The 21542-nt window shown below is 47.6% G+C and overlaps 1 protein-coding gene across 1 annotated transcript in view; it reads right to left on the bottom strand.

Annotated features, from left to right (window-relative positions):
• MAP2K3 (mitogen-activated protein kinase kinase 3) overlaps positions 1-8897 on the bottom strand; it is a 61679-nt gene extending 52782 nt beyond the window's left edge. Inside the window, exon 1 of the mRNA XM_083413709.1 lies at positions 8692-8897. Within this exon, the coding sequence (XP_083269835.1) occupies positions 8692-8707 (16 nt within the window). The 5' untranslated portion in view covers positions 8708-8897. The remainder of the gene's footprint in view (positions 1-8691) is intronic.
• Positions 8898-21542: the final 12645 nt, after the last annotated feature.

The following is a 21542-nucleotide window of genomic DNA, read 5'->3' as shown; positions in this document are numbered from 1 at the left end:
GAAATTATTGTACTGTGATTAGGATACAAAAGAGGGAAGATGGGGTGCAGCAAAGAGGTAGGGGGGAATTGGAAAACAGGATAAGAAGAAGAAAGAATTGTAGTCGTACCTCGGTGTGACGTTAACATATGAGAGTGCTGGAGGTGAAATAGTTAAACAGATTACCCAATCAGAACCCAGGGGGGTGGAGTCAGAGGGACTATAAAACCAGCTCTGGGAGGGGGAAACAGGAAGTTCATTGGGAGTTGGGTGGTTGGTTGGAGTGGGAGTGAATTGGGATAGAGTCTGTGGGTAGGTTGAGTTAGTGTAGCAAAATAAGCCGAATCAGGAACAGTTAGGAGCCAGGAAGACAAGTAAAAATATATGAGAGGTGGTTCAGTGAGTGAGAGCAGGTAGCGGAAGTTATAGGTCTGGATAGGCAGCCCATGATTGTAATTGACTGAGACCGTTTATGAAACCACACGCTTGTTAAACTGCAATAAATAAACAGAAGTTTATGTTCCAATTGAACCCTGACTGGGCCTGGGTGGTGGCAGCGAGAAATAAAGTGGTGAATTAACCGTGGATCCTGTGTGATCGCCACACTCGGTTCCCCAATGCCTTGGGAGTCGAATGTTCTGGCTGCTGAAGGATCAAAAACCAGGAGTGTTCCAGTTTTCGAACGTTCTTTCGGAAGCTGAACATATGACGGGGCTTCCACGGCTTTCGATTGGCTGCAGGAGCTTCCTACAGCCAATCAGAAGCCGTGCTTTGAAAGTCGAACATTCCAGAAGTCGAACAGACTTCCAGAATGAATTCTGTTCGACTTCTGAGGTACAAATGCATTACATATTGGTATTATATGTGAAATCTGTGAGAACTGAATAAAATACCGTATATTTAAATGAAAAAGAAAGCAGAGCAATACGTTTGACATCAGCTTGGCAGCAGGAGTTGCCAAAAGGAGGTGAACAAAAAATAAAAATAGTACAGTGGTACCTCAGGTTAAGTACTTAATTCGTTCCGAAGGTCTGTACTTAACCTGAAACTGTTCTTAACCTGAAGCACTATTTCTGGGTTAGTGGAGTCTGTAACCCGAGGTACCACTGTATTTTGTAATATAATGCCGCTACGTATTTAAAATACTCCCCAAAAACACAATTAACACAAAACCACTTTCCAAATTCACCTCAAAACTTCCAGCAACTGTGTTGAAAATATAATTTCCCTCCATAGGGCTCTGTAGTAAAGCATTTGCTATGCAGGCAGAAGGGGCCCGGGTTCAATCTCTGAGATCTCCACATAGGGCTGGGAGAGACTCCTGCCTGAAACCCTTGAGAGCTCCTGCCAGTCAGTGCAGACAATACTGACCTACATGGACCAATGGTCTGACTCAGGTGTAAGGCAGCTTCCTATGTTTTGAAAAAAGTATTCAAGTTCCTTGTCATCACACTCACCTGTAAAGGCACCTGACAAGCCGGTGATGCCTTCCAGGCTCACTCACCTGCACAGGTGATAATTCCCCAGCATCCTTTCCACATGAGGTTAAGCAAACACAAACATGCAAGCAGCAGCAGCACAAGATACAGCATTATTTGCAAAGCTAATAGATAATAGCCGTTGAAAGGACCGTACTTTGAGCACATCCAGTGATGTTGCTTCTCCAAGAAAATATTCTGCTGCTTTAAGTTGATTAAGATCGGATACTTATAATAAAAAGTCGTTTGCTGTATTAATTAATATATGAATCTATTAAAGGCTTTTAATCCTAATAGCCCAAAGTAGTGTTTTCTTATGGGTGAGCATCCAAAAAAGTCCATTTTCAGTGCAATCCTATAAAAACTTTCATTAATTCCATTAAACCATTAACCCATTATTATTTATATTATTATACTTATTATATTTATCATCATCATCATTCCCTTATTATTCCATTAACCCAATATTAACCCAATCCCAATAATGGGGCTTACTTCTTTGTAGATACATATAGGAATGCACAGGTAACAGACAATTCCCGTCAGCCCCTTGGGCAATGGTCAGAAATATATTGATCCAGCAACAGTGGGCAAGCCACAGGTTCCCCACCCCTGAACTAGGACTGACCATGGATTAGCTCACAGAAAGAGCATACTGGCAGCTGTCTTTTCTTTGACAACCTGTGGCATGTTTATGTGAGAAACAGCCCAGGTCGTTGCATGTCTTTATATGCTCGGTTAACACAAGGTCATGCAAGTAGCTTTTGTATGTGATGCTAATACAGTTGTACCTTGGTTTGCGAACGCCTTGCGAGTCGAACGATTTGGCTCCCAAACGCGCAAGACCCGGAAGTGAGTGTTCCTGTTTGCAAACATTCTTTGGAACCCGAATGTCCGACGCGGCTTCCGATTGGCTGCAGAAACTTCCTGCAGCCAATCGGAAGCTGCGGTTTGGTTTCCGAACGTTTTCCCCACTTACATGCATTTTGACTCACGTGTGACCGTATCTACATGCAGCACCAGGAAATATTTAAATAGATAGATTTAAATAGCAAAAATGGCAGGAACACAGCTTGCAATCCCATGAGCCTTTACAGCAACGTTTGACGACTGTGGAGAGCTAGAGTTTGGAGGGAATTGTTGTGATGGAGTTTGGTGGGGGGTTTTGTGGATTTTGGACCGAGTTCGGCTTTTTAGATGGTGTTCCCCACTATACACAATTTCACGTATACGTGTGGTACCTGGGAATGTAACCCCCATCAGTGGGGAGACGCCTGCATCAGGATTTCTGTCATTTAATTCTACTTGGGGCTCATCATGCTCTTCCACGACTGCTGATTTATGTATCTTCAATGGGACTGCCAGATCAGGAGCATCCCAGATCGTAGATTTCAGGGCCCAAGCCTGAGACTTGGTGATGTCACAGGACAGGCCCTGGAGATGGAAGTTAATTGGGAGAGGGGAGCAGAGGAGGACAGGTCTCCCAGAGGTTCTATGGTATAATTTGCAGCCAAGTCCTGCTGGGCTAAAGCTCGCAAACCACATGCATAATCTTCTTAATATTCTTTTACTCTATTAAAGGCATTTTCACCCACCTGAAGATTCAAGCCGTCCACCTGTCAGGGGAAGGCAAACCTGGAGACTAGTCAGAACTGGAGGTCTGGTAACCTTAATGTATAGTTTTTAATATATTGACCAAATATTCTATCGCTGCAAACCGCTTTCTGTTCATTTTGCAGTTTGGCAAGGAAGATAAGCAGATACACACACCTTTAAAAAAATAAATGGCACAATGACCCTACAGCTTTCCATTTCCAACTTCTTTAAAAACCCACATAATACAAAGTGGTTTTGGAGTCGTTTAGAGGGTTTGTTTTTTAAAAAATGATCCAAATAAATTAGCCCACTTCATTAAGTGACTTCCTGTGTCACCTTTGGGCATTCTCACCCGCCAAAGAGATTTCTGCAAACGTGCCAAAAGGGAAGTGGGCGATGACAGGCCTCCAAGTATGTGCCGAAAGGATATTAAGGACTGATTTTTACAACACAGCAACCGCTTGCTTTTATCACACTAGCTTTTGAGGCATTTCCAAAAGCTTCTGGCTGTCTCCAGCAAAACTCTATTCCACAAGACAGTAGCTTAGGGGTAGAACATTAAGTCCATTAATACAGGGATGAGGAACTTATGACCCTCCAGATCAGAGCTTTTCCAAACTTTGTGTCTCAGTGACACACTTTTTAGACGTACATCATTTTGCAACACAATAATTCAGTTTTACTAGCAAACTGGAGGTTAAACTAACCCCTTTCCAGCCCCAGGAGGAGTGCAGGGAGCGTGACACACCTAGAACACACTAACATGTCATGACACACAGTTTGGAAAGCTCTTCTCCAGATGTTCCTGGACTCAGCCCCAGGCAATATGGTCAGGGATTGTGGGAGCTGTAGTCCATCAACATCTGGAGAGGCCCACAGGTTCCTCACCCTTCAACCAAAGTTACTTAGCCCAACCAGAAAAACATTGCCTGCCTGCCCATACATATTTGTTGACTCATCTGCCTGCCTGCACATACCTATGTTAGTCAGTGATGGACAACTGTCCTCCAATTTTCAAAATTCTCCCAGTTCATTTGCAGGCATGAGATTCTTACCCACCGCAGGCAAATCGGGCAAGCTGCTATTTACGAGCCTGCCATAAAGCAAGCCTGGGAAATGAAAACACCGAAACACAAAGAACATTTCGGTATCTAGTCGTCTCTCTCTCTTCTTGCCAGTTACGCAAGTAGTAATTACTCTATTATGCCTAACTATGCAAACAACGTGCGGGCCATACCCCAGTAGTCATTAACAGAGTACTTAAAAGGGTTCCCCGGCCTTTGATGTGGGGAATTAACAAATAACGAAGCATTCTTGTTCCAACTGTAATCCCAGAAAGGGACATTCCCTTATATTTAAATTTTTTATTTTTATCTTAAGCAGAACACACACAGGCACACAGAGCTCAGGTGTGCTGCCCGGCCAAAAGTGTCAAACAAAATTCCATTTTCATACGCTTACAATTCCCACTGTGCTCAACGGGGTTTATTTGATGGGCACAGGATTGCAGGCCAGTATATTTTTTTTGTACAATTAACTGCAATGTCGACACAAACCAAGCTGTTTTCCAAATTTTGCTGCCTTCCCCTCTCCCGCCCCCCCCCCCCCAAAAAAACTAGAATTAAACCACTTCAGCAGCCTTGGAAATTCTAGGTGCAGGACAAGGATGCTGAACATAGACAATTATTTCTCCACTGCCAACACATTTACACACACTCCAAGACGCACGCACACCCCGTCATTTATTTCCCAGGAAATAAATGACGGGGGGGCCCCAACCTGTCTCCCTGGCCCTTGGGACCCTCCCTCAGGCCATGCTCCAACCCGGATGAAAGGAATGAATAATCTAAATAATCTTATAGCATCTTGAAATGTCTGTCCATTTTATGTCTTCAGGACCAAAGCCCACACCTCCATTAGGACCGCCCACCACCCATCACATAAATGGCTGCTGGATGGCAAAACACACCTGGCACCTGGCTAATTTGGGACACTGGGGCCATCTGAATAAGTCAATCTCAGCCTGCCAAGGAGGGAGCCAGTGTAACCTCTCCTGGGAGGGAATTCCACCAAGCTGGGGCCACGGGAAAAGGCTCCCTTTCGTGCCGCCAACCATGTGCTTCTGATGCTCATGGGACCGACAGAAGGTGGTCGACCGAGGATCCTAGCACTCAGGCAGTGGTATCTCAGGTTACATACGCTTCAGGTTATAATACTCTTCAGGTTACAGACTCCGCTAACCCAGAAATAGTGCTTCAGGTTAAGAACTTTGCTTCAGGATGAGAACAGAAACCGTGCTCCGGCGGCGCAGCGGCAGGAGGCCCCATTAGCTAAAGTGGTGCTTCAGGTTAAGAACAGACCTACGGAATGAATTAAGTACTTAACTCGAGGTACCACTGCATAGGGAGGCACATTCTCTCAGGGAGCCTGGACCCAAGTCAGATAGGCCTTTGGAGGTTATAACCAACACTTTTAATTGTGCAGTTGTTTTCATGACCTGGGGTGGCCCAGCTGGTACAGCACGAGACTCTTAATCTCAGGGTTGTGGGTTCAAGCAAAAGATTCCTGCATTGCAAGGGGTTGGGCAAGGTTATCTATGTGCGCTCCCTTCCAACTCTACAATTCTATGCTCTCTGAAAGAGGCGCCAGTCAGCAGCATTTTGAGGCAGCTGAAGCTTCCAAATTAGAGGGGCTTGATAAAGATTTTGTCCAGGACAGGAGGACACTGGCCACAGACTCCACCTCTGCAGAGCCACAGGGGTACTTGCGTTCATGCTGGGGGCTTTTAAAGCATCTCCCCATATCCCTCGTTGCCAGTGGCAAGAATTCAGACTGAATCTTGCCCTCTATCTCTGTACTGCTGTTAGCCACTGCATCCTCCAGCCACTTACTCCTAGCAGGAAAGGAAGCTGCCTAATACAGTGGTACCTTGGGTTAAGTACTTAATCCGTTCCAGAGGTCCATACTTAACCTGAAACTGTTCTTAACCCGAAGCACCACTTTAGCTAATGTGGCCTCCTGCTGCTGCCGCGCCACCAGAACACGATTTCTGTTCTCATCCTGAAGCAAAGTTCTTAACCTGAGGTACTATTTCTGGGTTAGCGGAGTCTGTAACCTGAAGCATATATAACCCGAGGTACCACTGTACCAGATCAGACCATTGGTTTTTATCCAGCTACATCTATCATCTACAACAGACACATCCAACTCTTCAGAGACTGCGATCTACTCCCAGTATAATGTGATCTACCCATTGTCATTGCTTTTTTTGGGAAAGGTGGCAGACCATCAATCACACAACAGTCCACAGCCCTCACTCCTTCTCCCACTCTGCCGCCAAATAAGGGAGTTAAAGCTTTCACAGCAGCGCCAGGATGCGTCGCCATTGCTCAGGAGCAACAGGGCAATCTCTTTTTTTACTCCTGCGATCGACCTGGATAACCCTGGCGATCTACCTGTCGTTCGTGGTCGCCCGGTTGGTCTACAATTACCAGCAGCACCTCTCCAGGGATTCAGGCAGGCAACATTCCCAACCCTACCTGGCGATGCCGTGAATTGAACCCGTGACCTTCTGCATGCAAGGCAGAAGATCTACCGGTGAGCTAGGACCTTTCCCTAGCAGGACTCTTATTCTGCCCTACGTCCTCTGACATGCGGCGAGGACCACAGGAGCTGTGCAATGTCTTGCCCCTTGGACAGAGTTCAGGCAGTCGAGAACAAGCAGCCAGATCCCACGCAAAGAGGACCGAGATTTGGAAACAGAAACGTGAGCAAGTGTTCCAAAACAAAAGCATGACACTATCTGCCCATCCCACCAAGGCTGAGTTACAGCTCAGAGCTGCTGCATGACACAGAGCGAAGCTCACGCAGCCTGTGATGATAAGAGCAGAAATATGAAACATCTGTAGAAAGAACTGGCGCAGCACAGGGGAAGAACTGCCTGTGAAGCTCATAAGGGCAAGCAAGGCCTTCTGGTTTCTCCATACGTTTGTACCTTATACCATCATTATGCCACCCAGCCTCTTAAGGAACTCAACTCACCCACTTTCCACAACAAGCCTGCAAGGCCAGGAGCAAAGAACCTTGCGGTGGGCCAATGCTCTAACCGATGCACCACACTGCCCCTCATGTTTATATGCACAGATAAAGACAACACACAATTTTCTAAGATACGCATTACTTATAACACAAAACAGCGTACACCACCTTGAGCTCCTTGAAGGAACTGGGGGAGATAAATGTAATAATTTACATGTTATAGAGAGGATTGTTTGGCTCCCTCTGTTAAGTTTCAGACAAGCTGTTTTTAATTTCACCAGTAATTCAGCAACGTCTGAATTTTTATGCTTAACTGGTTTTTCACACCCAGCTCTTAGGTTTAAGCCATGAACTTGTTTCTTAGCCATCCGAGCTGTTTCATTAACATTTTATGCCTTTTTTCCTTCTTTTGTAAGCGACATCGCCTATTTCTCAAAGAAAGGCAGGACGCAAACTTCCAAATAAATAAATATCGCCCATACAAAATGTTATACAGAAGCACCTTTTCAAATTCCATTTCTTCGCTATGTTGAATGACCCTCGCACACTAGTGTGACCCCAAAATATATAACTCGGGGTAAGTTTGGGGTAGGGAGAAGGAAGGCTACGTGCCACCAATATTCCATGACGTTCTACAAGTCTTTAGCTGAATCAGTGCCCTATTTATTTTCTTTATCCAAAAAGATGTCTAGCATCACTCCGCTTTTGAATAACTTACCAGAAAAGTGATATTCCTTGTCCAATGCAACACACTGCGCAGAGTAGGGATTACACGACTAAACGACAACAATACTTTCACACTAGTGCAGTTTACAACACACACACAAAGCAAAAAAGAATACATCCATCATAAAATACAATCCACTGTGTAATCCACTGTGGGTGCACACCTGGCATACCTGTTTGCACCCACAGTGGATTACAGAGACCTCGATACAATTTTGGACTGGAAAATACACTCAGATTTGACACCTAAAGCGGTGATTCCGATTCCGCACCAATCACGCTCCTGGCAAGCCACCTTTCAGATATTACTGTACCACAAAACCATTAACAATCACCTAATTAATAGTACTGGCAAATTGCCTTTCAACACTGTTCTCAAGACATTGCACTGGCATAATAAGGACTGAAAATAAAACGCATTCAAGGAAGTTCGGGAACAACCGATCTCATTCTCACCAATGAATTCAAAACTCGTTTTAAAAACGGTTAAACAAAACAGTAAGAGATAATAAAAAAGGCAGTGTGACCACCTTTCGGTTTTAAAGAGAAGAGGGCAAAATTAGGAAGATCCTGTTCTCGGAGCGCCAGAGCTATCGATAGGCCAGATTTATAGTCACAAGATTATTCCATTTGACTTTGCGCTCAAACACTTCGCATTTGGGAGAGATCAGCAAGAGATCTTGCATTGCTTATCCTTGCAAAAAAAAAAAAATAATTAATTTTTTTGGCGGTTTCGAGCGCGTTTCCTGCCATCCGTTTCTGAACACCGAAGTTTGCATTGGGGTGGAGCGCGGGGGTGCGAGCAGCTGGCCTTTGCCTGGGGCGCAAAAGAGCTCTTGCCACTCGCGCAACCCACGCGAGATCCCTCTCTTACCTTTCGGAAGGGACATGGCTCTCTCTCTCTGGCTGAGTGGATCGGCGGAGGAGAGAGAGCGCTGCTTCCTGGCGGGTTCCGCCCGATGAAGATCCGGCTAGGCGCCCAGGTGAGGCAGCGGGAGACGTCGGGGCAGGGCGCGCGCCGGCAGCACCCAGGACATGTCCAAACAGCCTCGCACCCTTCGCAAGGATCAAGCGCAACAGCCTCTGCAGGAGGGGCGGCGAGAAGCTGCGTAAAAGGAGTCCCGGCCCCGCCCAGGACCATCCGTTCTGCCCCCCGCATTGGCTGCCTTCTCTGAAGGGGGCGGGGTTGTGCTAGGCCACGCCCCTTCACTGCTCTACCTTTTATACGCAGGTAGCCCTGCAGGGAATCCCAGTCACCGGCTCCGCGGTGGAGAAGCGTTGATCTATGCACAAAGCGGAAGGCGCTCTGGGTGCCCCAGGAATCCTCGTCAACTTCTCCCCCTGCAAGTTGTTTTTTTTTAAATTTCTGTACCGCTTTATATTTTTAAGAAAAATCTCAAACCGGTTTAGGTAAAGGTAAAGAGACCCCTGACTATTAGGTCCAGTCGTGACCGACTCTGGGGTTGCGACGCTCATCTCACTTTATTGGCCGAGGGAGCCGGCGTACAGCTTCCGGCTCATGTGGCCAGCATGACTAAGTCACTTCTGGCGAACCAGAGCAGTGCACGGAAATGCCGTTTACCTTCCTGCCAGAGTGGTACCTATTTACCTACTTGCACCCTGACGTGCTTTTGAACTGCTAGGTTGGCAGGAGCTGGGACTGAGCAACAGGAGCTCACCCCGTCGCGGGGATTCGAACCGCCGACCTTCTGATCGGCAAGTCCTGGGCTCTGTGGTTTACAGTAAAGCGGTTTACAGCATATTAAATCAATAAAACATAAATAAAACAATCTGAAGAAAGTCAAATATAGAGCATACAATCAAAGCAACATGACAGAAAACTAAAATGTTATCTTTAAATATTTCAAAATAAAAGTTGCTTTCCCTGCACTGGGTTACCACTGGCATGCTGTGTTTCAGCATCCAAGGTCTTCTTCTGCGCCCTTGCCCTCTGAGGTTTGGCAAGAGGCTGCCAGGAAAACAGGAAGCTAGCTGCTGCTACTGGTCTTCGTTGGCATAAGTTAAAACAGTAAAATCATCCAAAGTCATCCAAATGCATTGATAATCCAAACACAGACAATAAATAAAAGACTACATAGCCACCATTGAATAAATCAGGAAATGTTAGATTTAGCTTTAAAGATCTTGGCTAAGTACCCCGAAACAATCTTTGTAGTATCATCCCTCGACAAATATTGGATGACAGACTCTTTGTAAATCAATATTTTGAGCTGCAAGGCAGTCCCTAGGAGATCTCTGCGATGAGTGTTGAGAAGAGGGCAATCCCAAATTATGTGATGGTGTTTTCCTATTACAGGAACAGAATCTGTTCTGGGAGGGGATTTTTATTTTTTTTTAAACCTCAGGAAGCTAGTTGTCTTGTTGCACCAAGTCAGAAAAATCCATAATTTTCATGTGGTCCGTGGAGGGGGTGTGGGTGGGGAAGTTTGGGAATTTAGGGAAATTTGTATTTAGGGAAAATGTGTTATCTCCAGATGTATCACCATGGGGCACCATAAAAGCTAACTGCTGCAAACTCAGCCACCTTACAACCATGTGTATCCCATCCAGCTACAGCCGAATGATCCCACAGTGCATTAAAACAGCCCATTAAGAGTTTCACCCCATCGTGCATCGTGCAAGATAGAAGTGCTACATTGCTGTCATCAGGAAGCTGCCCCATGTGGTGAACCAGAGAACTACAAGTGGCAGCATTATCTGCGGAGAACCACCCAAGCTTGGAATCTGGAACTTCCAGAGCAGGATGAGTTATCAAAAGGGATTCTTGTTCCAGCTTAACATTGTGTGGCGGGCAAGAGTCACGTCCATGCCACACGTTCCTTAGCACTTTTGTGCCACATTAGCAGTCACAGGGAATCCTGGGAACTGTAGTTTGTTCAGGGTGCTGGGAAATGTAGGTCTGTGTTTTATTATTTATGAAAACGGTGTCCATGGATCTAAGGGCAGCCCTCACGCAGGTGCCTGCTTCCATGGGGATCCCCGCCCCATTCTGGAAATGGCAGCAGAGCAACTCAGGTTCATGATGAGCAGCTGTGAACCCCAGAATGAGGCGGGCGAGGGGCCCCAGCATAGCTCAGCCCAGTGCTCCGCTCTGAGGATGTTGGAGGGATTCCCTGCCAAAGGTTGCATTGGCTGGTTGGGCTCTGCCCTTTGCAGGCTCCAGTGGCGGTGAGCTCAGGTGGCGGTTGCAACTTGCCCACCCTGGGTCCCGGCAACCCACGCTATGCTGCTGCATCACCAGAGGCCACCCCTAGCTCTCAGTGTGGTGTAGTGGTTAAGAGCGGTGGACTCATAATCTGGTGAACCGGGTTCGCGTCTCCGCTCCTCCACATGCAGCTGCTGGGTGACCTTGGGCTAGTCACACTTCTCTGAAGTCTCTCAGCCCCACTCACCTCACAGAGTGTTTGTTGTGGGGGAGGAAGGGAAAGGAGAATGTAAGCCGCTTTGTGACTCCTTAGGGTAGTGATAAAGCAAGATATCAAATCCAAACTCCTCCTCCTCCTCCTCCTCCTCCTCCTCTTCTTCTTCTTCTTCTTCTTCTTCTTCTTCTTCTTCCTTTTCTTCATGTTGGGGCCCTGAAATCTCAGGGTTTGGCGTGCTCCTGAGCTGGCAACACCCTACACCAGGCATGTCCAAACTTGGGCCCTCCAGCTGTTTTGGGACTACAACTCCCATCATCCCTAGCTAGCAGGACCAGTGGTCAGGGATGAGGGAATTGTAGTCCCAAAACAGCTGGAGGGCCAAGTTTGGCCATGCCTGCCCTACACACACTGGGGGGGGGGGAATAGGGATTCAAATGCAATCTGGCCTCTCTGTGTGTGTCTTAACTCCCTCTTATCTCGAAGGGTGGAATTGGGTAAGAAGGTGGACAGGAAAAGAGAAGCCTTATGAGAAGAATGAAAGGGCGGGGAGACGTCAGGACAGCATGCGTGGGTGGAGAAGTTATTCATTTCAGTAGGAAAGGAAGGAGTGGAAAGGAAGCTTGTTAGGTTGTTAATCTGTGTCATGGATTAAAGGAGTACCCACCACCTGGGAAGAAACAAGGAGAGATTGCAGGCCGCTCCCACCAATGTTAAATGTGTCTTTTGCACCTAACAGGCAAATACACTAATAATAATTATAATAAGCCTCTGCTGCAGGGAAGGTTTGACAGGTATCTGGGCTGCAGCAGGTAAGTAGGTAGCAGGGGAGTTTAACCCATTTGCACCTTGCTGTGGTCCTGAGGAAGGTCCCTTCTCTGAAACTGAAGTATCTGTGCTGGGAGGAATCCCCCACTTTGGTTCACTCCTGAGAATCCCACCACAACTTCCTGCAGCGAAAGGGCTAAGCATATAATCCAGGGTATAGATAACATGGTAAAAGAGATGCCTCTTTTATTTACGGTACTTTATTGTTCATCTAGGGACGCGGGTGGCGCTGTGGGTAAAAGCCTCAGCGCCTAGGGCTTGCCGATCGGAAGGTCGGCGATTCAAATCCCCGCGGCGGGGTGCGCTCCCGCTGTTCGGTCCCAGCGCCTGCCAACCTAGCAGTTCGAAAGCACTCTCGGGTGCAAGTAGATAAATAGGGACCGCTTACTAGCGGGAAGGTAAACGGCGTTTCCGTGTGCTGCTCTGGTGCCGGTTCGCCGGAGCAGCTTCGTCACGCTGGCCACGTGACCCGGAAGTGTCTTCAGACAGCGCTGGCCCCCGGCCTCTTGAGTGAGATGGGCGCACAACCCTAGAGTCTGTCAAGACTGGCCCGTACGGGCAGGGGTACCTTTACCTTTACCTTTATTGTTCATCTATTGCATTTCCATCCCACCCTTTTCCTCCAAGAACCACTGTACATTTAAAGCAGGCTTCCTCAAACTCGGCCCTCCAGATGTTTTTTGGCCTACAGCTCCCATAATCCCTAGCTAGCAGGACCAGTGGTCAGAGGTGATGGGAATTGTAGTCTCAAAACATCCGAGTTTAAGGAAGCTTGATTTAAAGTAATATTAGATCGCTTTAAGTTGTAATGGCTTCCCCCAAGTCTTGGGAACTATAGTTTTTTAAGGGTGACTGAATGTTGTTAGGTCATAGGGTTGCCATATCTTGAAGACCTGCCCCTGCCGCACCCGTGCACCTCCTAGGCTGGCAATGGCCATGGTGTGCAGAGCAACCCGAGCCCGAAACTGAGCCCTCCAAAACCAGGACATTTCCTTTAAAATGTAAACATCAACCCGGATGGTCATGTTGGCCCCCAAAAAGAGGATATATCCAGGTTTTCCCAGACATATGGCAACCCTAGGTAAAGGTCAAGGGACCCCTGACCATTAGGTCCAGTCGTGATGGACTCTGGGGTTGCGGCGCTCATCTTGCTTTATTAGCTGAGGGAGCCGGCGTACAGCTTCCGGGTCACGTGGCCAGCATGGCTAAGCCACTTCTGGCAAAGCAGAGCAGCGCACGGAAATGCCGTTTACCTTCCCGCCGGAGTGGTACCTATTTATCTACTTGCACTTTAATGTGCTTTCGAACTGCTAGGTTGGCAGGAGCTGGGACCAAGCAACAGGAGCTCATCCCATCGCAGGGATTCGAACTGCCGACCTTCTGATCGGCAAGTCCTAGGCTCTGTGGTTTAGCCCACAGCGCCACCCGTGTCCCTCCATGGCAACCCTAGGAGACCCCTATTCCCCTCCCAGAGCTACAAGTCCCTGAGTTCCCTGGCAAGAGGGATTGATCATTAAACCATTCTGGGAAGGGGAGTTAGGGGGTCTCCTAATGGCTCTCAGCACCCCTTAACAAAACAGGGGCGGCCCACCAATTAGGCAAGGTGAGGTGACTGCCTTGGGCGGCAGGATCCGCAGGGGCGGCAGAGACAGCCTCCAAGGAACACATCGCCAGCTGCCGCCTCCACTGCTGTGATAGCAGCATGACAACTGCCCCTCACACCTTGGGGGCTCCTCAGCAGCCTCCCCCATTCCGCCTCTACAGCAGCCTCTTGGCAAATAGGTGCTGCTGTTCTCCTCCCGCCATGGGGAGTACCGTATTTTTCTATAAGACGCACCTAGTTTTTGGAAGAGGAAAACAAGGAAAAAAATATTCTGAATCCCATAAGGCAGGACAGCAAGTGGGATCACTGCACAGCGATCCCACTTGCTGTCCTGGCTTATGGGATAGCCGTGCACAGCCTCTCCCAGGCAAGGGGACCCTTCATCCCCCTGCCTGTGAGAGGCTGCGTGCGGCTAAGGCTCCCCCAAGAGCCACACTCCCTTTAAAGAGCATGCAGAGTGTGTGTGCGGCTCTTGGGGGCTTTTCCCCGAGGAGGGAGAAGGGTAGCCCTTCTCCCTCCGCTGGGAAAAGCCCCCAAGAGCCGCACACATGCTCCACATGGCTCTTTTAAGGGAGCGCTGAGCAGAGCTTCCCACCTGCATTCACTCCAAGACGCACACACATTTCCCCTTACTTTTTAGGAGGGGAATACAGTAAATGGCAGGGGCTGCCCTCTGGGGGCTGCTGGCATGATTATGAGCAGGCCCCTTCCTCACCACCCACAACTCTTTTGATTCCCACTTCAGCCATCAGGTAAGGCTGATTTTATTCTTGCCCTTGTTCCCCATGTAGATCTTCATTCACCCCCTTGCAGTGGCGTAGCGTGGGTTGTCAGCACCCGGGGCAAGGCAAGTAATTTGCGCCCCCTAACCCATGGATTTGCGCCCCCTAACCCTAACCCCCAGATGTTGCGCCCGGTGCGGCCGGCCCCCCCTGCACCCCCCACGCTACGCCACTGCCCCCTTGTTCCCTGGTGGAGTGCTATGCAGACAACTCTGTTTCGGGGCCGAAAAACGGTGCACATGTTGGCAATTGTGTACATGTCAAACGTGCACAAAGGGGTAGTTGCCTGTATTGTGGTTCATTTCAGGCGCCAAAGTGCCCTGGGCCAGCCCTCTTAACAATTCTTTGAGGTAAATCATGACTGCTTAAAGTGGGATGTTACTGTTTTGAAAGTACAGTTTGATGGGGTCTTTGTTATGCTTTGGGCATGAGCTTGAGGGAAAGAATGTTCACCACCTATGATGGATCCTAAGCTTAACTCACCAGTGGCATAGAAGTCTTGGGTGTTGCACAGATGGTGTCGTTTGATGGTTTAATCACAAGGTGGCATGGGACTTGTTTGAGCTGTGACTTTCAAGAAAGCCAAGGTGCTTCCAGGTGAGGCATTAGGTCAGCCTTCCTCAAACTTGGGTCCCCAGGTGTTGTTGGACTACAACTCCCATCATTCCTAGCCAGCATGGCCAGCAGTCAGGGATGATGGGAGTTGTGGTTCAAGAACATCTGCAAACCCAGACTCCGAGGCAGAAGAGGAGGGCTGGAGAGGGGGCAAGAGGCAGTGAGGGGGCAGGATTCTCCCTGAAGAATCCAGGGAGTTCCAAGCAGGGAGACTGTTTGGGAAAGACCCTGGAGGGGAGGGGTCTTGCAGAGTGGGGGAAAGGCAGGGACCTTCAGTCCTTGCAACTGGAGAAAGACCTACTGGGAAGAGATGCTAGGGTCACCAGGCCTGCTCTGTGAAGAGTGAAAAGCACTGACACCATGTTTTTTATTGCTGGTCATGTGACTCTGGCTCCTGACACCCGGTCAGCTGCTCAAGGAGGGCAGGTGTTGGCACCAGCCCAGGTTGCATTTGGACTTCTACTTAGGAAGCTGCCTTATACCAGGTCAACCAACTGGTTCCTCTAAGCTCAGTATTTTCTGCAATGGCTCTCCAGGGTTTCAAACTGGGAGTATTTCCCAGTCCTACCTGGAGATGCCAGGGACGAAACCATGGACCTTCTGCATGCAAAGCAGGTGTTCCAACATCATACTATGACCATCCCCAGAAAGCCTTGGATATGAGGCTCAGGTTATAAATAAGCTCTACGTTCCTACACTGCCAGCCTTTGAGTGTTTGTGTGTGGAGACTCGGGAGAAGACAAAATTGCTCCTCCGTCTCCCCCTTCCACCCTGAGCTTGAAAAACATGCCCACACGTCATTCATGCTTCCTTGAGATTCAGCCAACAGAACCTTCCCTTGTTTGCGATTTAACAGGAGCGGGGAGAAGGTCAGGTGGCCTTGCAGGAAAAGGACTCGTAAATGAGCTGCATGAGTAAATAGCACAGCACATACTGGGTGGTTTTCATATTCCCCACCCACTTCCATTCCAGAAATTCTTTGCTGTCAAGGGCCCTCTCCAAAGAATGCACACAACAGACACACAACGAGAGGCAAGAGGCTGGCTGAAAGCGAGGCAGCAAGTGACTTGGCATGTGTACACATTAGCAGCTTAAAACACAGTGAGGTCGTCTGTCTGCTGTCCCCACCACTGCATTTCAAGTTACATTTGCACATGCTGTACTTAGCCAGCCCTCCAGGTCTGAGCTGAAGTCTTCAGGTCCGCCTGGCCCCCTCCAGGTGGCAGGTGGAGGGCTTGAATCTCCAAGAGTGGCTTTATTAAGAAAGCGGTGCATGCAGCTTGCAAGCTTCAGCTCAGAAGCTGGCTACAAATTATAGCATGTACACGCTGGAGGATATGCCTTCCTCTGCTCCCCTCTCTCAATTAACCTCCGTCTCCAGGGCCCATCCCCATGACATCCCCAGGAGCTGCCCTTAGGACTCAGGTTTGGGCCCTGACCTGGGTGCATCACCTGATTTGTTTCCCTGTACCTGCAACTCCTCTGAAATCCTATTCTAGGAAGCTGTTGTCTGAACATGCGCAATGGGAGTCCAAACTGTACACACTTCAGCTTATCTGTGGCTTGCATTTTCAACTTGTGTTTAAGTTGGTTTGTGGGAAATTTCAACAAACCTGATCACTTCTCAGGAAATACAGGATGCATATGGATTGTGTGGCTCACTTCATGTGCACTCAGCTACAAACACCAGTTGTGGGAGCATGCTGGAGTCAGAGTAAACAACAACAACAACAACAATTTATTATTTATACCCCTGGGTTTATAAATCTGGCTGGGTTTCCCTGCCACTCTGGGCGGCTTCCAACAAAATATTAAAATACTGTACAATAGTATGTTAAACATTAAAAGCTGCCCTAAACAGGGCTGCCTTCAGATGTCTTCTAAAAATCTGGTAGTTGTTTTTCTCTTTGACATCTGGTGGGAGGGCGTTCCACAGGGCAGGTGCCACTACCGAGAAGGCCCTCTGCCTGGTTCCCTGTAACTTGGCTTCTCTAGCGAGGGACCCACCAGAAGGCCCTCGGAGCTGGACCTAAGTACACGGGCAGAACAATGGGGGTGGAGATCCTCCTTCAGGTATACGGGACCGAGGCCGTTTAGGGCTTTAAAGGTCAGCACCAACACTTTGAATTGTGCTCGGAAATGTACTGGGAGCCAATGTAGATCTTTCAAGATATGTGCACATATCCTTGTAGTACCTAGAATAATGATGGTCCAACTTGTGACCAGTGGGTCAGATCCAGGCCCCAAAGCAATTAATACCAACAATAATAATCTGAACCCGGTTAGTTAATCATGGAGATCAAATTCACACCCTAAAGTTCAAACACTCCTACCGCTTTAACATGGCCATGGCTTCCCCCAGAGAATCCAGGGAATCCTGGTTAATGAAGGGTGCTGAGAATGGTAGCTCTGAGGTCACTAATAAACTCTTGGCTTATTTGGGGAAAACCATGACTGCGCTCCCGTTGTTCGGTCCCAGTGCCTGCCAACCTAGCAGTTCGAAAGCACTCCCGGGTGCAAGTAGATAAATAGGGACCGCTTACTAGCGGGAAGGTAAACGGCGTTTCTGTGTGCAGCTCTGCAGCGATGTCATGCTGGTCACGTGACCCGGAAGTGTCTCTGGACAGCGCTGGCCCCTGGCCTCTTGAGTGAGATGGGCGTACAACCCTAGAGTCTGTCAAGACTGGCCCGTACGGGCAGGGGTACCTTTACCTTTTATGACTGTGTTAAAGTGGTATTAGAGTGTTGTAAATGGACATCCTACCTTTCTGTCGAAAACAAATCAGAGCTAATTAAAAGAGGAGAGAACCAAAATGGAACAAATTAGATCTTACAGACATCTTCACTGTAAAGTCAGCAACAGCTAAAGCTTCATGAAAGATCATATAAAGATAAAAATTCACTAGAAACACATTTAAATAATATGAAATAGCTGTTCATAAACTGTAAGTCAGCTGGATGTTGGTTTGTGTTTTTTTTTTAAAGAAGTCCCCTACTATCTAAAAACAAAGAGAGGGGGAGACAAACTGGGATGGCCGCTCGTACATCACCCAAGAAGAAGACAAGAGACAACACCAATTTGGGTCAAAAATGCCTTTGTTAATTTGTGTACCACTTAATGGGAATCCCAAGCGGGGAGAGCATTGTCACACTCCGATCCTGTTTGTGGGATTCCTATCTGCATTCCCATCTTGTAGGCAGCTGAGAACTAGGTTGGCCTGGGGTGGGGAATATTTTTTTGGCTCTACAAGCTGAACCTGGCCTACCTGCTCTCTCCAGTTAACCTAAGAGGCTGTTTTCTGAAAACACACCTGGCTGTCCCATATGCAACATCAGATGTGAGGCAGGCCGTCCTGCAGCTGCAGAAAACTGGAATGAATTTGAAGCAGATGCACGGGGAATTCCTGTGGTGTGTACACACTATGTATTTAAAGCACATTCAAGGCATGTTTCTTTCTGGCTGCACTCTGATGTCCATCGATCCCACCTTCGTCGCCACTGTTAAGTTGTGGGTGAACATATCAGACGACACAGCAATTCTTCAAACAGCTCTTGTTTATTCACAGGCCAGGACAGAACTGAACTGAAGGGCTCAGTCAGCCTGCTTATATAGAGCTCCAGTACCACGTTACTGTAACAACTTTCTAAAACTATCCAATCACTGAACGTCACTTTCGATCTTTCATTTGCATAACTATCTACAGTATCCATCCAATCACTGAACGTCACTTTCGATCCTTCATTTGCATAACTATCTACAGTATCCCCCTGCTGGCCCAGGGTGAGAACTTCAGTACATAACACTTTCCCTCAAAGGATTCTGGGAACCTTGGTTTGTTAAGTTAGGTTGCTGGGAGTTGTAACTCTATGATGGGTAAACTACAGAGCCCAGAATTCTCTGAGGGAAAGAATGTGCTTTCATTGTGATTTAAAGGTATAGTGTACACAGCCAAGTTCGGGCGCACCGGCCAGTTCCCAGACTTTAAACTCAAATATAAATGTGAGAAGGATTTTAGCCCACTCTCTTAAAAAAAGAAAAATACATTTATATTTAACTTCAAAGGGGGACATTGCAAATAAGAGGCTTAATTAAAAAGTGAGAAGTGAATAAATTCAGCCAGTATAGTTTCCTCCGTTTCCCAGTTAGCTATTATGACTCATGCCGTTCAGTTTAATCCTAGGCGGAATCCACACAATGGGGCAAATTCAGAGGAAGGTTTCGTGCCAGTTCCATAAATGCCCTAAGCATTGAAATTTAATCTCTCTAATGGCAGCCTTCCCTAACTTGGTGCCAGCCATGTTTCCTGAGGGTTTGATGGGAGTTGTAGTCCACAAGATATAGCAGGCACCAAGTTTGACAAGATTGCTCTGTGGTCCGGTTCCTATTGTTATCTGATCCCAACAAAAATGGAATGTTGCCCCCACCCAACAGAAAGAAACACAATCCAACTGAGATCTGAATATCAAAATTCCACAAGGTATATTCCACAGTATAAGCTGGTTATAGAAGGCAACTTTATAGTATGAATATGAACAGCTTAAAACTTGACATGAGTTTTAAATGCTTGCTTAGAGAGAGAAAACCCAGATCAACCTAAATATAATTAAGCCAAATGCTTTCTTCTGTGATTTACAAACATATAAAATGTTGTTGTTGTTTAGTTGTTTAGTCGTGTCCGACTGTTCATGACCCCCTGGACCAGAGCACGCCAGGCACTTCTGTCTTCCACTGCCTCCCACAGTTTGGTCAGACTCATGTTTGTAGCTTCGAAGGCACTGTCCAACCATCTCGTCCTCTGTCGTCCCCTTCTCCTTGTGCCCTCCATCTTTCCCAACATCAGGGTCTTTTCCAGGGAGTCTTCTCTTCTCATGAGGCGGCCAAAGTATTGGAGCCTCAGCTTCAGGATCTGTCCTTCCAGTGAGCACTCAGGGCTGATTTCCTTAAGATGGATAGGTTTGATCTTCTTGCAGTCCATGGGACTCTCAAGAGTCTCCTCTAGCACCAGAATTCAAAAGCATCAATTCTTCGGCGATCAGCCTTCTTTATGGTCCAGCTCTCACTTCCATACATCACTACTGGGATGTATTTTACTACTGGGATCACTACTGGGATGTATTTTATCACTATATAAAAAAGGATTAGGCAAATTCCTGGAGAACAGGGCTATCAGTGGAACAGGCTCCACCGAAGGCACTGGGTTCTCCTTCCTTAGAGGTTTTCAAACAGAGGCTAGGACACCTCCCTGCCAGGGGTTCTTTAGCAGCGGTTTGTGCCTTGCAGGAAGAGAGGCCTTGGGGGAATTCCTTCCAACTGCATAATTATTTAACTTACACGACCAAAACAACCCCTATGGAAGCACAAAGAAGATATTAGGCAGCCCAAGTTGGAAAGGGTGAGTTAAGGATTCTTCTCCTTCTTTTAAGGTAACCTATACAGTGATACCTTGTTTCTCAAACGACTTGGTACTCAAACAACTTGGAACCCAAACACTGCAAACCCGGAAGTAAGTGTTCCGGGTTGCGAGCTTTTAGAAGCCGAACGTGCTCTGTTTTGAGTGTTACGATTCCGCTTTGAGTGTTACACTGAGGTCTGTCTGTTTTTGCTATTTATTTTGTTTTGTTTTTGTGACTGTGTGGAACCCAGTTCAGCTTACTGATTGATTGTGTGACTGCAGTACAGTGGTACCTCAGGTTACCTACGCTTCAGGTTACAGACTCCGCTAACCCAGAAATAGTACCTCGGGTTAAGAACTTTGCTTCAGGATGAGAACAGAAATCGTGTGGCGGCAGCAGGAGACCCCATTAGCAAAAATGGTACCTCAGGTTAAGAACAGGTTCAGGTTAAGAACAGACCTCTGGAACAAATAAAGTTCTACCACTGTACATTGTTTATTGCTTTCATTTTATGGATCAATGGTTTCATTAGATAGTAAAATTCAAGTTAAATTGTTGTTTTAGGGGTTGTTTTTAAAAGTCTGGAACGGATTAATCCATTTTGCATTACAGTGGTACCTCTGGATGCGAACGGGATCCGTTCCAGAGCCCCATTCGCATCCTGAAGCAAACGCAACCCACGCCCATGCATCTGCACGTGCAGCGATCCGCAGCTTCCGCGCATGCGCGTGATGTCATTTTGAGCATCTGCGCATGGGCGAGCGGCAAAACCTGGAAGTAACGCGCTCCATTACTTCCAGGTCACCGCGGAGCGCAACCTGAAAATGCTGGTGCTGAAGCTACTTCAACCCGAGGTATGACTGTTCTTTCTATGGGAAAGCACGCCTTGGTATGGGAACACTTTGGTTTTGGAACGGACTTCCGGAACGGATTAAGTTTGAGAACCAAGGTACCACTGTAGTTGCAGACAGGAAGAACTTATCCCCTTTAAACATAGACACACACAAACACGAGACAACCACGGAGAATAGATGGGGGGGGGCGCCCCGCTGAACAAGGGGCCGCGGTCCCTTTAAGAGTCGAATGGAATGTATCAAAACAAAAAAGGCCGAGCACCCATTGG

This window comes from Podarcis tiliguerta, assembly GCF_965153285.1.
Source record: "Podarcis tiliguerta genome assembly, chromosome: 14".
NCBI classification, from domain to species: domain Eukaryota; kingdom Metazoa; phylum Chordata; class Lepidosauria; order Squamata; family Lacertidae; genus Podarcis; species Podarcis tiliguerta.
Note: the sequence above shows the minus strand (reverse complement) of the source record. Positions and strands in the feature narration are given on the sequence as shown.